The sequence below is a fragment of the Desmodus rotundus genome, chromosome 12, assembly GCF_022682495.2.
Source record: "Desmodus rotundus isolate HL8 chromosome 12, HLdesRot8A.1, whole genome shotgun sequence".
Classification (NCBI taxonomy): Eukaryota; Metazoa; Chordata; class Mammalia; order Chiroptera; family Phyllostomidae; genus Desmodus; species Desmodus rotundus.
The window spans coordinates 67272517-67286584 of NC_071398.1; the positions used below are offsets into that span (position 1 = coordinate 67272517).

At 41.4% G+C, this 14068-nt stretch overlaps 1 protein-coding gene across 4 annotated transcripts in view; it reads right to left on the bottom strand.

Moving 5' to 3' along the window:
- TBX15 (T-box transcription factor 15) overlaps window positions 1-14068 on the bottom strand; it is a 97867-nt gene that overhangs the window by 35909 nt on the left and 47890 nt on the right. For all 4 annotated transcript variants that reach the window (XM_024570383.4, XM_045203916.3, XM_045203914.3 and 1 more), the window contains exons 2-4: window positions 6611-6824; window positions 2548-2649; window positions 678-849 (exon numbers count right to left, since the gene is read on the bottom strand). In XM_024570383.4, coding sequence (XP_024426151.1) covers window positions 678-849; window positions 2548-2649; window positions 6611-6824 — 488 coding nt within the window. The remainder of the gene's footprint in view (window positions 1-677; window positions 850-2547; window positions 2650-6610; window positions 6825-14068) is intronic.

The following is a 14068-nucleotide window of genomic DNA, read 5'->3' on the forward strand; positions in this document are numbered from 1 at the left end:
TCTGTGGGCCATTTATTTGCACTTTGTTAGTGAATTTATAGACAGTCTCTTATGTCATGTGAGAGTGAGTAGTGTGTGTTCTTCCCTCCTCAGAAAGATGTCCTTTTTTTCAAGAGAGGAGCCATGGTTTTAGCTGCCCCGATCTTCCCATAGCACCCGGTATGGACCCCGTCATTCAGTGAAAATTCAGTGGCTGTTTTACTGCAAAGAGTAAATTAGTAGCATCAGGTGCTCCAGTTACGCCTGGAAAGCCTTAGGGCCTATTCTTCCCTTACAAATGCAGACAGAATTTATAAATTCTCCTCTTGACAATCAGCCAGAACTGTCGCATCAGTTGTTTCCCTGTGAATTATTCTACTGAATGTTGTGCTTTCTTCCACCACTTTTTGATTTGCCCCGTGTTTCTGTCCCCGAATGCTCCCCTGACTAGACTGTGAGTGCGGGGAGCACAAGGCTTCTGTCTGATAAACACAACCTGATGCGTAGCGGACGTTTGCCAACTGTTAGATGTGTGATGAATGAAATTTCACAGGAAGCAAAGAAACGGTGATGCTTACTTTTTAAAGGTGACTAAATAAAGGCTTTTATTTTATCTGTTTGCCAAAGCCTGGGGCTAGTCAACTCTAAAGCAAAAAGGGGAAGAGGGAGGAAGAGGGGGATGGGATTCTTTGACTCACATGTCCTTGATCATCCAGTTCATTGTTGGTCAGCTTGAGTTTGTCAAAACTGACCACTTGTCTCATCCAAGTGTCTCCAGAAGCTAGAGAATCGGGGTGTATATAAACTCTTGGAGGCACGGGGGAATCGGCGTTGCCAGCCACCATCCACTTGGAGCTGTGATACACGTATCTGAGAGAGGGAAAGAAGAGAACTCAGACTCGTGTGCAGAGAGGGAATAGAGGCCCAGGAAACAAGCAGGGACAGGAGAGAAGGGACATGAGATGACAGGAATGGAGAGGTAGTGGAGATTAAACAGAACACAAAGGAGAAAAACAGAAGGGTAGGTCAGGAGGAAGATGAGACAGAGATGGAAATGGAGGATGAGACGGGGTGGGGAGAGCAGAGGCGTGTTGTGGTTAATGATCAAAGCTGCAGCTCTCACAAGGAAAACATTCTCACAGCCTTTTTCTTTTTTCTCCCCCTCCTTGCCTTGCACCCCTGTGTGCACACAGGCAGCCTGAGCCCACGTGGCCAGCTATGGAAACGGTATTTTACTGCAACCTTTCACCTTTCAAATGCAAACCATATAATCCGTTGGCCACTTGTTCAGGATTTGGTTCCTTATTAAAAACATCTTCCATATTGTCCTATAAAACACAGCCATGTGCAGAGACCCTCCAAGCAGCTCACTTGTTAACCATTTCCTGGCTAAAGATCTCAATTTTGAGGCACTTCTGTGAACATGGGGGCCTTTGCCTTGGCAACCATCCCCAGAAACACCGCCAAGTCTTCCCAGTGAGTGTTTCCTTCGATGAACCTCATTTTGAACACCATCATCTCCCATGTCATTTCCAAAAAAACAAAACAAAACAAAACCCCACTAGAAATGAGATGTTGTTGGTTGCAAAGGAGGTCAGTTTTCCAGACTTTGCCAATTCCATTGTAGTTCCGAAGAGTGCTCTCCATGGATCTGACCCACCCTGCCTCTCAGTAAAGGGGCACGTGGGCCCTGCACCCTGGCAGACAGAGGCACTCAGCCCAAATCCCAACTCCCAAGTTCCTCTACAACAGATTAGAAGCCTCCCGGCTCCTAAGTCTTACAATCAAGGTCACTTCTCTCTTGGCCAGCTCTCTCACCCTACCACATTAGCCCTGGTCTGTGCCATTCACCTCTCTCCTCCAAATTCATGGCTTTAGGGTCAAGTTCTAAGACACTTCAGAAATAAGCTATGACTCATTGTTCAGACTGAGATCTCAAGAGATCAATTAAGCCACAACTTGTTTCAAACAAGAGCTACATGTAAGCCATCCAAGAGACATAGAGACTATGTTGGCTTTTCATGACTTTGAAGGAAAATTATTTAACAAACTCATTCACAACCCATATTAATGAATAATAAATCACCCTAATTAGATGTTTTTCTTGACCCAATTCTCCTACTCTCCTCCATCCTCCACAGGGTAATCTACCAGATATACACTTGAATGTACTGCACCAGTTCACTCCCCCTGCCCCTCTTCAAAATAAATCCTTTTAATTCAGCATTACATAAACCAAATCATTCAATACGTTAATCACTTTTGATGTTAATTGAATTAATTTTAGCCTTACAATCCATTTGATTTTTGCTACCCTGGCAGACACTATACAATCCCACTCTCTCCAGTGGGATCCCAGACCCACCCATTACTGAGCCCTGACTTCCTGCCTCTGGTGAATTTTCCTGCCCGGTCCTCTGCCACAGGCCATTGGCATATCCTCCATCCTTATTCTCTGTACAGTGCATTACACAGTGCACTGGTAAAATGCTCCATCAAATGAGTTTAAAGGATAATTATGGAATGTTCATGCTACCCACAATTCCACACTCCAGAGTCATTCATTACCTGTATCTTTTATTGTCCACAGGCACAATGTCCATTGCTATGTAGTACTGCTGGTGTGGATCCAGACCGGTGATTTTCACTCTCATGGCAGGAAACATCCTCCTGTGGAGGGGAATACAGTGGGAAGCTGAGCAATCAGAGGGGCAGCAGTAGCAGAAGGGAAAGCTCAGAAAGTCTCTTCTCATTAGGCACTTTGAGCACAACAAAGTCCAATGTCCTCTAGTTCTCAAAGTGGGCTGATTTTTTTCACTTCAGAAATTATCACTGTAAAATGTGCTGAAGGCTTAACTTACACTGACCTATTTGATGATTCATACACTCAAAGGGCTCATAACATACCCTGCTTTATAACTGTGATTGGGTAGGTAGGTAGATAGTTAGACAATGTTGTATATCCACCCATACATTTCTGACTAGACTATAATATTCCGGAACATACTTACACTCTTATACTTAATGTACTTGAATAACTTATGATTATCTTACTCTCTAAGTAGCTAATCACATTTGATTGTTGCTGATCATGAAATATTTCTGATTGACTGATTCTATTTGAAAATGACCACTCTAAAAATAACGTCTCAAGACAAAGAAGAGGAAAGGCACTACCAGTTTCCAAACAAAGGGCCACCAAAGGTTTGGGTTTTTTTTTTTTAATGCATAAGACTGTAGAAAAATTTCTGCAAGTTCTCAGGCTGTCAACATGTGTGTCAGAGGAAGGACCCTGTGGAATAGGGAGCAAATACCAAAGGAATTCTCGTGGCCTCTGGGCAATACCTTGTTTCTGCCACAATGGCTTGTTAAACTTGCCAAAGCAAGCAAGGTCAGGATATGGCACTTTACAACTACTCTCGTAATTGAAGAGGGAGCAACCCCAAAGAGGTATTGTGTTTCAAGGAGTCTAGAATAAATGTCACTATTCTTCTTTAACCATAAGAAAGAAGAAAAATGTCAAGCTCCTTTGTGAATGTCATTCACGTAGGAGCCAGACATAAAAAGTGCTTGGTTCAAAAATTTGGATTGCCCCGAATGTTCTGTAGGGTACTTGTACACAAAATGCTACGTTAAGCTTAACCATCTGGGGCCATTTAATCGAGCTGGGCAGAGCACAGTGCTAATGAGGTCAAGGTCACAGGCTTGATCCACATACGGCCTAATTGGCTTTGCTCCATTTCATGGCCATAGACCATACCCTGGCCCCAGACAGCCATCTTGCAAATGTGCACTGGTTGTTTATATGAGGGGCTTTCTGTGCTAGTCACACAAAAGCAACTTAAAAGGCAAATGTCCTCTATAGGAGGTTAGTGTCATCATAATCATATTTAGGGGAAGCACAAGAGGGACCATAGACCTTTAACAGGGATGATGGCTAATTCTTAAACATTTACAAAGAATAATATATAACTATTCCTGCATTCCCACTTTATAACTTTTCAGAAGCTTCCATTGGTGTGCTACTTTAGATTCTTCCCTCTACCCTCACAAGTTTAACTAGAAAGCCTTATATTTTAGTCTTATGGTGGGCTAATGACATTTGATGGTGGACTACTCATAATTGCTAAACCTAACATTTAGGCATAGGTTAGACAACTTGACCCACTAATTCTTTACAAAAATTTGAGAACCTTCATCTATAGATCTAAATATAGATTAGTAATTCCTTTCTTAATAGAAATGACTTACAATTGACCAGTATGTATAAATGGTTGGAGAGCATTTTGCTAGGGATGGAGAGAAAGTCCCTTACTTGCTGAGATAAGAAAATATGGTTCCTTTCATCTGTGGAGGTTTGTTACATTGAAAGACATGAATTTCTTTGCTTGTTGACTTCAAGAAAAGGGGTTAGATGTTTTTAAGATGGTTACCTGTTTTGTCTGGAACGTTTATGTGACCTAGAGTAGAAAAGGTACCTGTCTCTTCCCAGTACCAAGTTCTAAAATGAATGAACTATGCGACTTTGAAGAAGTCATTTAACCCAATCACCTATAACACAAATGCAAGGGACTAGATAATCTCCAAAGTGCCTTCTTGCTTCGAAATTCTAGGATTATATTTGAGTACTCTTCTTAAAAATGTATCAAGTTGTTTTTTCTTTTTGTCAGTATTTTAGCCCAGAATATCAAGTGAAGTTACAAAACCCTGGGGAAAAATTAATCTTCCATATCTACAACATGAGATGTGTTTGGTTTTATTTTTCTGGCTAAATTTAGGCCAATTCTTTTGTCTTTCAAACCCATTAATCTGTACAAGCACCTCTGTCCATGGTGCTGATTACACAGATTATGTTGGGACATTCAAATTGAGGGCTTTGTAGACAGCAGTGGTTCTGAATCAACCGGATTGCAGTTTGAGGTGTGAGGAGTAGATGGTGTCTAAACTCTCCTGAGCAACAAAAGAACAGAGAGTCATACATAACTAACGTTAACCAAGAAAATGGAAATTGGAATTCAAATTGAAAAAGACACTACATAGGAAGAAAAGGAAGTGAAAAGGAAGAAACCAACTGGGGGAATGGGGAGGGGGTGAACAAAGTTCACAGAAGAGAAAACCTTCCTTGTGTGTTTCTGAATTGTTCAGAGTGACTTGAGCAGAGTCACATGTAGCAACAACAACACCTGAGACACTTCAATACAGAAGCAAAGAATGTGATGTCTAAACCTAAATAAAGGAATTTGACTCCAGAACGAACTGCACGTCTGGGCTCGGAACATCTGGATATAGAGAGTAGGATGGAGAGACAAGACTAGACTGAAACCCAAGCAGCCAAAAGCAGATGGTACTGAAAATAATGCTCCTTCAAAGTCGCTCCTCCTAAGAAGCCTTTTAGTGGTTTTATTCACTACAAAAACTTAGAGAAGGAAGACGTGCTAGAAGAGAAAGAAAATGAGTAAGATTTCAGGTTCATTTTGACCTCATGTTTCTATGGCATCTTATTATATCCATGTGTACTGGACCTAATCAAAATATTCTTTTACTTTAAATGTCCATGTTCACAAAGACAGCTTATGAGCACTGAGGTGAGTCTTTCTGGTCTCCATGACATGAGGCTATGTAGGTTGGCTTGGAAAATGGGAAAGCAGCCTTACTGTTTTAATTTCAATGAACTATCCCTATCGACTCAAGAAGCATAGCCCCCATTTATCTTTATTTAAATCATCTTTATTTTAATCCAAGGGGCAAAAACTACAACTGTTTCTTAACAGTGGAGAGTTGTACATAGTTGAGACCACACTTGTAGAGCCAGACAGAGTTGTATAGAATTCCGGAGCTGCCCTTTACTGCTCACATGGCCTTAGTCAAGTTAATTAGCTTCTTTCGGCCTTCGCATCCTCACCCACATACGGAATTATCCTATCCCACCTCACAGGATTCCTGTGAATTCTAAATAATGTAGTGTATGTTTTGAGTATCCAGCACAAATAGATACTTAACAAAACAATATCTTTCAAGGAAATTAAAAGATTCCAATGAAAGAGTAGCTTCATGAAAAGTTTATTTCAAGAGAAACTGTTTTAAACTTTTATTATCCTACATAAATAGTTTTGCAAGAGTTTCCACCAGGTTGCCATAAAAGTTTTGTAATAATCTCAAGCCCACAATAAAAAACAGTGGATCGACAAGTGGGGCTCAGAAGATAAACCAAGGCCAATTCTAATCAAAAGCGTCTTGCTGCTTTAAATGCCTTAGAAGATGTAAGCTGTTGCTTGGGAGCGAACTGTTTCTGTTGGAAACGTTGGATGATCAAGCAACACGTGCTCTGGAAATCGGTTTGGCTGTTCCATACCACAGACCTGCAGTGTTAACTGAGGTACATTTGTAAGCAGAAAGTGTCTGCGAGAGTGGAAGTGATTTAGGTTCCAGTGGCCCTTGGAGGAAAAATGGCAGAATCACAAAAAGCACAAGATCCCTTTGCTGAGCTGTCCAGGTGTAAAAAATGCGAGTGCATGTGCCTTTGGCTTTGCTGATGCTACCTACCAGAAATAGTCGAAAAGAAGCAGTGTTAACAGCTCCAACTTTGTCCTCTGTTCTTTGATTGTGGCCATTCAAAGAAACTTGTCCTTACCTGCCTGCTTTGGTGATGATCATCTCAGTTCCAATGTCATGGAACCTCTTCCAGAGGTCAGCACACTGCAGCTCCACCTGAATCTCCTCCATGGAGGACATGGCGGCAGGCACAGGGCCCGCGGCCCCAGGGCCCAGGTCGGCGTGCGTGTCAAAGGGGCAGGAGGTCCGCTCAGTGAGCACCTCGGAGTCTGAACCAGTGCTCTGCTCGGAATCTGCAAAACAGACCATCAGGCCTCAGGTGAGAATCTGCCGGGCACCCCCCACAACACCCGGGCCCTCAAGGACGGGAGGCGGAGAGAGGGGCATCACAGAGTGGGGGAGAGGAGAACAAAAGGAGACTTAAAGCTGGGAAGCTCCAGAGCACAGCGCTCAGGGTATTTTATTATTTTTTTTATGGTTTGTTTTTGTGATTTATGACCTTCTTTCAGGTTTCGTGTTTCCAACATGACATCTGGCATTTTAGTAAGTTTTAGCAACAGCTGAAGAAAATTGGTCCGCAACAGGCAATATAAAGAGTACTAATATCACCATGTTGAAGGACTCAAAGCCAAACTGAGGCAACAGAATAAATAAAGACCATATTTTAACAACAACAACAACAACAACAGACTTTAGCTCCAAATCTAGATTTGAATATTTCACTTGGGGTGGGGGGTGGGGGTGGGGGCAGATTCAATGCTAACAATGGCGTGTTCTTGAATTCCATCCTACTCAGCATCACTGCCCACCAGTTACTTTTAAACACAGCAATTTTCCCTCCACGTACATATATCCTGGTCATCAAAAGTAATGAAACATTGTTTAGGATCTTTAGAAGCATTTTATTATATATTTGGGTAAATGGCTTTTCCTAAGAGTTCAATCAGGCCACTTTGGATGGAAAAAAAAATCCATTGTGAGGCAAGGATATAAGCATATGGAAAAAGTTACCCAAGAAGGCGGTTGAAACAAAGGGAATAAATGAGTTCAGGAGACACCTTGATTGGTTTCTGAAGTATGGGCAGAGGGGAGGGGTGATCCAAACAGGAAGGTAGGATTGAGAGCAACCAAATAAAAAGCTGGCATGCTGGGCCAGATGGTCCTTTCCTCCTGTGTCTTCTGTACTCATGGAGGGGGGAGGGGGTGAAGCATGTAGACTGATGGAGAAGGCTAGCATCAGATTTACCAGAGAACGTTCTATAACTTTACTTTCAAGGGCTCGGTGCCAAGAATTGTATCTCTTAAGATTTTCTAAACTTGAATTAGGACAATTTTCTTAGGTCACATGATACTTCCAGCCAAGCCTAAGATCCTGTTTCTCTCAGTAACCTTGAACATCTGATTCCTTCCCCCAGAAACAAGCACATTGGTAAATAAAGGTTGGAAACAGCAGTGTCTTACTTGGACACCTGACTTTTCAATGCTGTCAAAGGTCATGACTTCTTGGGCATCAGTCCTGGACACCAGCAGGGTGGGGGAAGGGTGGCACGCAACGCCAGGTCACCTTGCTGCCCTGCTCACTTACCTGTAGCAGGTTTCCAGGCCTGGGGACAACCCAGCTCATGATACCTTTAATTGTCTTTCCTTCTAGCCCTGTGAAACTCAGGCAGCATTTCTGGCAAGAATCTTCTGCAGCTTTGCCAAAGCCCACAGGGAACAGAGTGCCATTTCTCTGTATCCTCCCCAATTCCTCACCCTTCACTTCTGAAAGCATTCGGGGGCCTGCAGGACTGAACCAAGCTCCTAAATAACAGGGAAGTCTCTGCCCACGATCTTTAGTGCATCCGCAATCACTAGTCCAGTCACCATCTCCACCAAAAAAAAAAAAAAAGTTTTGTAACTTAGTTTTACATGTCCAAGCATATAATTTTATATCCTGGACTTAACAGGAACTACTAATTTTGGTCTCCTTCAGGCGAAAGTGGAGCTACTTATCTAACATGAGAGGTGCTGCTGAGTGCGGGTGGCCTTCCTAGGCCGGATCCCACGTGCCTTTCAATAGCAGAGCCATGACGTCATCACGCCCTCAGCCAAGCACAGTAATCCCCAACCGCAGAGACGTGGACTCCCGCATCCCATTTTGTTTCTGCGGTGTGCCACGAGCTTTTCACTGATCACGAACATTGTGAATATTTCAAAATTTCTCAGCAAGATTTTTTAAAATTGTCTTGTCCTACTTTTTTTTGTTATGAAATCTCCTTGCCATAGAGTGCTATGATTATGAAAAAGTTGGAAACAGACATCCTCAGTAGGGCCCAGTAGAAGTTTTGAACCTCTGGTTTCTCCAATGTGTGTTCGGGAAAGGGGAGGGGAGGGAAAGATACCACTGCACTACGTCGTGATAAATATTTAACGATGGCCAAATTGAGGTTGGGGTTGGAACCAGGACTATCGCTGGAGAGCTAGGAGGTAAGAGGCTCTACTCTGAATTCGCTGCGTCATCTGGAATAAAATGGACACTCCAAATGTAACATTAAACAGATAAATGAATAACCTTGGATGAGTCACATAACCCACAATGGACCTATTTCCTCATGATGCAACTAGAAGGATTGAACTGAAAAGTTTTCTAATCTCTTCTACTTCTGATGACTTGAAGAACTACGAATCTTCTCTAATGCAGCTTTCAGTCATAGCCCAGGCAACCTCGGTTAGAAGCATCACATTTAAAACTGTTTTGGTCAGACGAGCTAAATGAAGAAAAAGACTAAGAGCCCAAATTCACATCATCATAGGAGTTAAAGAATTGAATGGGTATTCTGGTAGCAGTTTCAATCAAATCAGTCAATAAGCACTATCAGCACGTGGCCTTCTATGAGGCACCGTGCAGGTAATTTGAAACAGAATCCCAGACCTTGAGAAGTTTCCCAGTGAGTGTTGATCAATTATATGTTTACTGAGTGCTTACTATTTGCCCAATACTGTGCTAGATTCTGGGAAATATCGAAGTACATGAGGGGAACAAGAGGAAACTGGCCACATTCACAAATGATCAGAGACAAGGACAAATACTATCATACAGGTTTCCACATCGTCACATATAATCTTGTAAGTGTCATAGGAATCCGGAAAAGAGACGGACCCGAGAAGACCAGAACAGTCCTGGGGCGCCCGTAGTTACTGGGAATGAAATGGACCAGTCTGTGGAGGCACAGGCAGTATCTGCCCATGAGCAGGCTTCCCAGAGACAGTTATTTGTTTCCCAGGAAATATCCTGTGCTCCTAGACTCTCAATCCCTCCCACAATAGAGCCCAAGTGACTGTTACACACAAAGTATAGGCAACAGCCCACATCTGCCGCAACATGGATGCACCCTGGATGCACCCTGTAATATTCCACTCTCAATTGTTTCTCAGATATCATAATGTGGAAATAAAATTAATATCACATTTTATACATTTTTTAAAACTCCCAGAGTAGTTAGGGTTACCTGTGACATAAGCTACCTACAAAAGCCTTAAAATAGTAATCTCAGAGTCAAGACCCACAACTTAGGTAAAAATAAAGTTCATAGCATTAAAATACATTTCTAAATCAGAGTTTTATAAAATATTTAGGCTAATCAGATCAATTATTTCAGCTATCAATCAGAAGGTATAATCAAGTTACCTACGTCACGAATGTAAGAAATGCACAGCAGGTTATTTCAATCAAATCGGGTCATCCACTCAGAAATATAATCAGCCCCTTGAAGACCAGAAAACACTTCTGTGCTTTCAAGTTCTTTTATTCTTGGCAATTTGTGACTTCCTGCCTTCAAATAATAACCATTAGGAACTCACTGGAATGACCTGGAAAGAATTCTTGATTATCAGATGTCTCCTGTGAATAGTATTTTAACAAGGAGAATTTCAGAAAATCAGGAGCATAAGTGACAATATTACACATAACTAAAGAATTTAAAGGAGAAAACTTAGGGAACCTGCACTGAGCCAGTTACAAGTCACCAGAGAGCATTGCGTGACTCAAAGGGTCAAACCAACATATTTATAACCATCAAAAAAATCCCTAAAAAAGAGATTCTAACCATCAGTTCCTAGTGCCCTTCATTTTCTGTCCCTGACCGATCTAGTACGAATAGAATGGATACTCAGCTCCCACAGAAAGTGGGGTTTAGCTTAGAGCAAGGTCCATTCTCAATTCATGCAAAATATTAGCAATTATAAAAGAGTTTCTTAATTTATATTTTATACATTATCTAATATATCCCTCCATGTGATGAAGTAGACATGGAATATATTTTTATGTCTGTTTTGTGAATAAGAAAACTGAGGTTAAGAAACATTGAAAACAGCATGGCCTGGAACAGCGATTTTCTACCTGCGTGCCGTGGCACACTGGAATGCCTCGAGAGTTGTTAAAACATGCAATACCTGAACATGTAGTTGGGGGCACTGGCCTACTTCCCCTTAGATTGTCAAATGAGAGAAATGTCAACAGCCAGCACAGCAAGAGCCATGCAGTGTGAATGAATCAAAATTATACTGATTTCTTGTCAGATTAGCAAAAAAAAGTCACATTTTTTTTGGTGTGCCACCGAATTTTAGTAATTAGTTTATGTGTGCCATGAGATGAAAAAGGTTGGAAATTGCTGGCATAGGAAGTAGGGCTTCTGTCTCCTGATCCCACGATCAGGTCTCCCCAAGTTCACACTAGGCTCAGCCCTTGCCAAAGCATCCAGCAATCCTGTAACACTTCTCAGCGAGTTTGACCATCCTTACAACTGAAATGGCTGAACATGTTTGACCTTGGCCAAGTCACATAGCTATTCTGGTCCCCACATTCCTCGATCTTTATAGCCCAGCACAGGCACATTTAATTAGGGGTGTTATAAAGCCCCTTTCCAGTCTAATGTTTAATGATGGACCAGCTTCAAGACCCCCGAGTCTAACAACAGTGAACGACCCACATGAAGTTGACTTGCTGACATGTATAGAAAATGCCTGTCTTATATATACTTTGATTCAATTTCAAAATTAGATGTTATTAAAGAAATTTCACAGTCTTCCAGATGATTTTCATCCCCACGGAATGAATAATTTTAAAGAATCACTCATTACAACAGCAAACAACACACATTTCCTCCAGAGGCCCAGCTCCTCGCTAGGCGTGGGGAGACACTTCACAAGGTCTTGATTTCCTTGCCTTTACTATTTACTTATCTTTAATTCTATTTCCTTATCTTTACTATTAGGGGCTGGGGGAAGCTATCTTCCTGGGCAAAAAAATTATATTTATGTCTTTATGATAAAATGGAATCTAGTGATTCTGTTGATAACAATATTAGTGACTTTGGACGATGAGATGAATATGAGCTCACAAGAACTATCTCAACCAAAGAGACAGTGGTCAGTATCTCCTGAGTGTTTACTATGCATCTGGCACTCTAAGACTTTCCACACATAACATCATTGAATAGAACAAATCTAAGAGTTATTGTTATTTCCATTTTATATAGTATTGACAGCCAAATCCAGATTACATCAGTTCAACCTCCTATGGATTGCAGGCATATGAGAATGTATTTAATTCTATTTTTATTTCAACAAACATTTCTGCTTATAGATCAGGTTCTATGGTATGGTATGGACCAAGACAGATATAACAGGTTCTTGCTCTGAAGGAGCTCACCATCTTGTAGGAAAGACACAAAATGATTAAAGACCAACTGTGACAGGTGCTCTGACAGGTGTAGGAGCAAAGCATTTATGAGCTTTGAAGAACAAGCAGTCAGTGACGAGAGAGTCAAGACTTGACGAAGTAACATTTGAGGATAAACTTGAAATGTAAGTTCAATATGAGCAAGCTCAGAAATTATGAGGACAGAATTTAGGATAGCAGAAGTAGTATGAGTAAAGATTTGTCATTTTCAACAAACAACAAGTGCTGGCAAGAATGTGGAGAATGGGGAACCCCTTTGCACCGTTGGTGGGAATGCAGGTTGGTGCAGCCACTGTGGAAAGCAATATGGAGATGCCTCAGAAAATTAAAAATGGAACTGCCTTTTGACCCAGCTATTCCACTTCTGGGAATATATCCAAAGAAACCCAAAACACTAATTTGAAAGAACATAAGCACCCATATGTTCATTGCAGTGTTATTTAAAGTTGCCAAGGTATGGAAGCAACCCAAGTCCATCAATAGATGAGTGGATAAAACAACTATGGGGCATTTACACAATGGAATTCTACTCGGTCATAAAAAAGAAGAAAATTTTACCCTTTGCAACAGTATGGATAGACCTGAAGAACATTATGCTAAGGGAAATAAGCCCGTCAGAGAAAGACAAATACCCTATGATTTCACTCATATGTGAATCTCATGAACTGAACTAACAAGGAAAATGGGGACAGACTCATAGATGGACAGCAGATGACAGCTAGTGGGGGTAGGAGGTTAGGGGGTAGAAGGATGGCACAAGAAGGAAAAAGGACTCATGGACATGGACAACAATGTGGTGATTGCTGGGAGGAGGAGTGTATAAGGGGACTAAATGGTAATGAGAAGAATACAATAAAGATTAAATAAAAAATAAAAATAAACACATATGTATATATTTAAAAAAAGATTTGTCATTTGTAGAGAACTAATAGCACATCGATATGGCCAGAGCTTAAAATACATAAAGGAAGAGGGGAGGTGAGACAAGCAATGAAGATGGAAAGTCTGGTCTGACTCAACGCAATGACTATTTAACATTTACTATGTGCCAGTTATTCTTCTGGATTGTTGACACATCATCAGGGATAAAAACAATCATCCCTGGCCCACATGGAGTTCATACTCTAGGAGAAATTTGGGTATCATAATATGGAGTCCAGACTTTATTCTCTTTATACCAAAGTTTTCTTTTAAGTAAAGGGGATGATACTTCTGTCTTCCTTTCCAGCTATGAGTTCCATAAGCTGAGTTGAATGCTTTTCCACATGCTCTGAATGATTGACATATGATCACCTTTCACTGTTGAAGATGGGTGATGGAAGACTACTATAGAGTCAGATAAGAGATGGAGAATTATCTGAGATTAGATTCCAAAAGACCGGACATCAGCTGTTATTGTTTACCCCAAGGAAGAAAATAGTTTGAAACAAAGGAGAAAGACCCAACCCACATGATAATCAAATAAACAATCGTGGTGTTTTTGTTCATTTGTGGGTTTTGCCAATACCTGGGACATGACCACACTGAGCGGTACTTCCTATCTGACATTGGTAGGGCAACCACTCCTCAGTCTACTTCCCAAGTCCCAAAGTCTCTAAACAAACACCCCCACGGCCATCTCCAGGCTCCCGGGACTTCACACCTGGATAGACATCAGAAGCTTGTACTCAGACAGCACCCTCTGTACCAGGCTCAAGGAAACTCCTCTTTCCAGAGGACCTCTGCAGTGGAAATTGGTTCTGGAATGTCAGATTGTATCAGGGAGCTTAGAGAAATCGGGTGATGAAAGTTTTCATAGAGTAAGTCTAAATATGG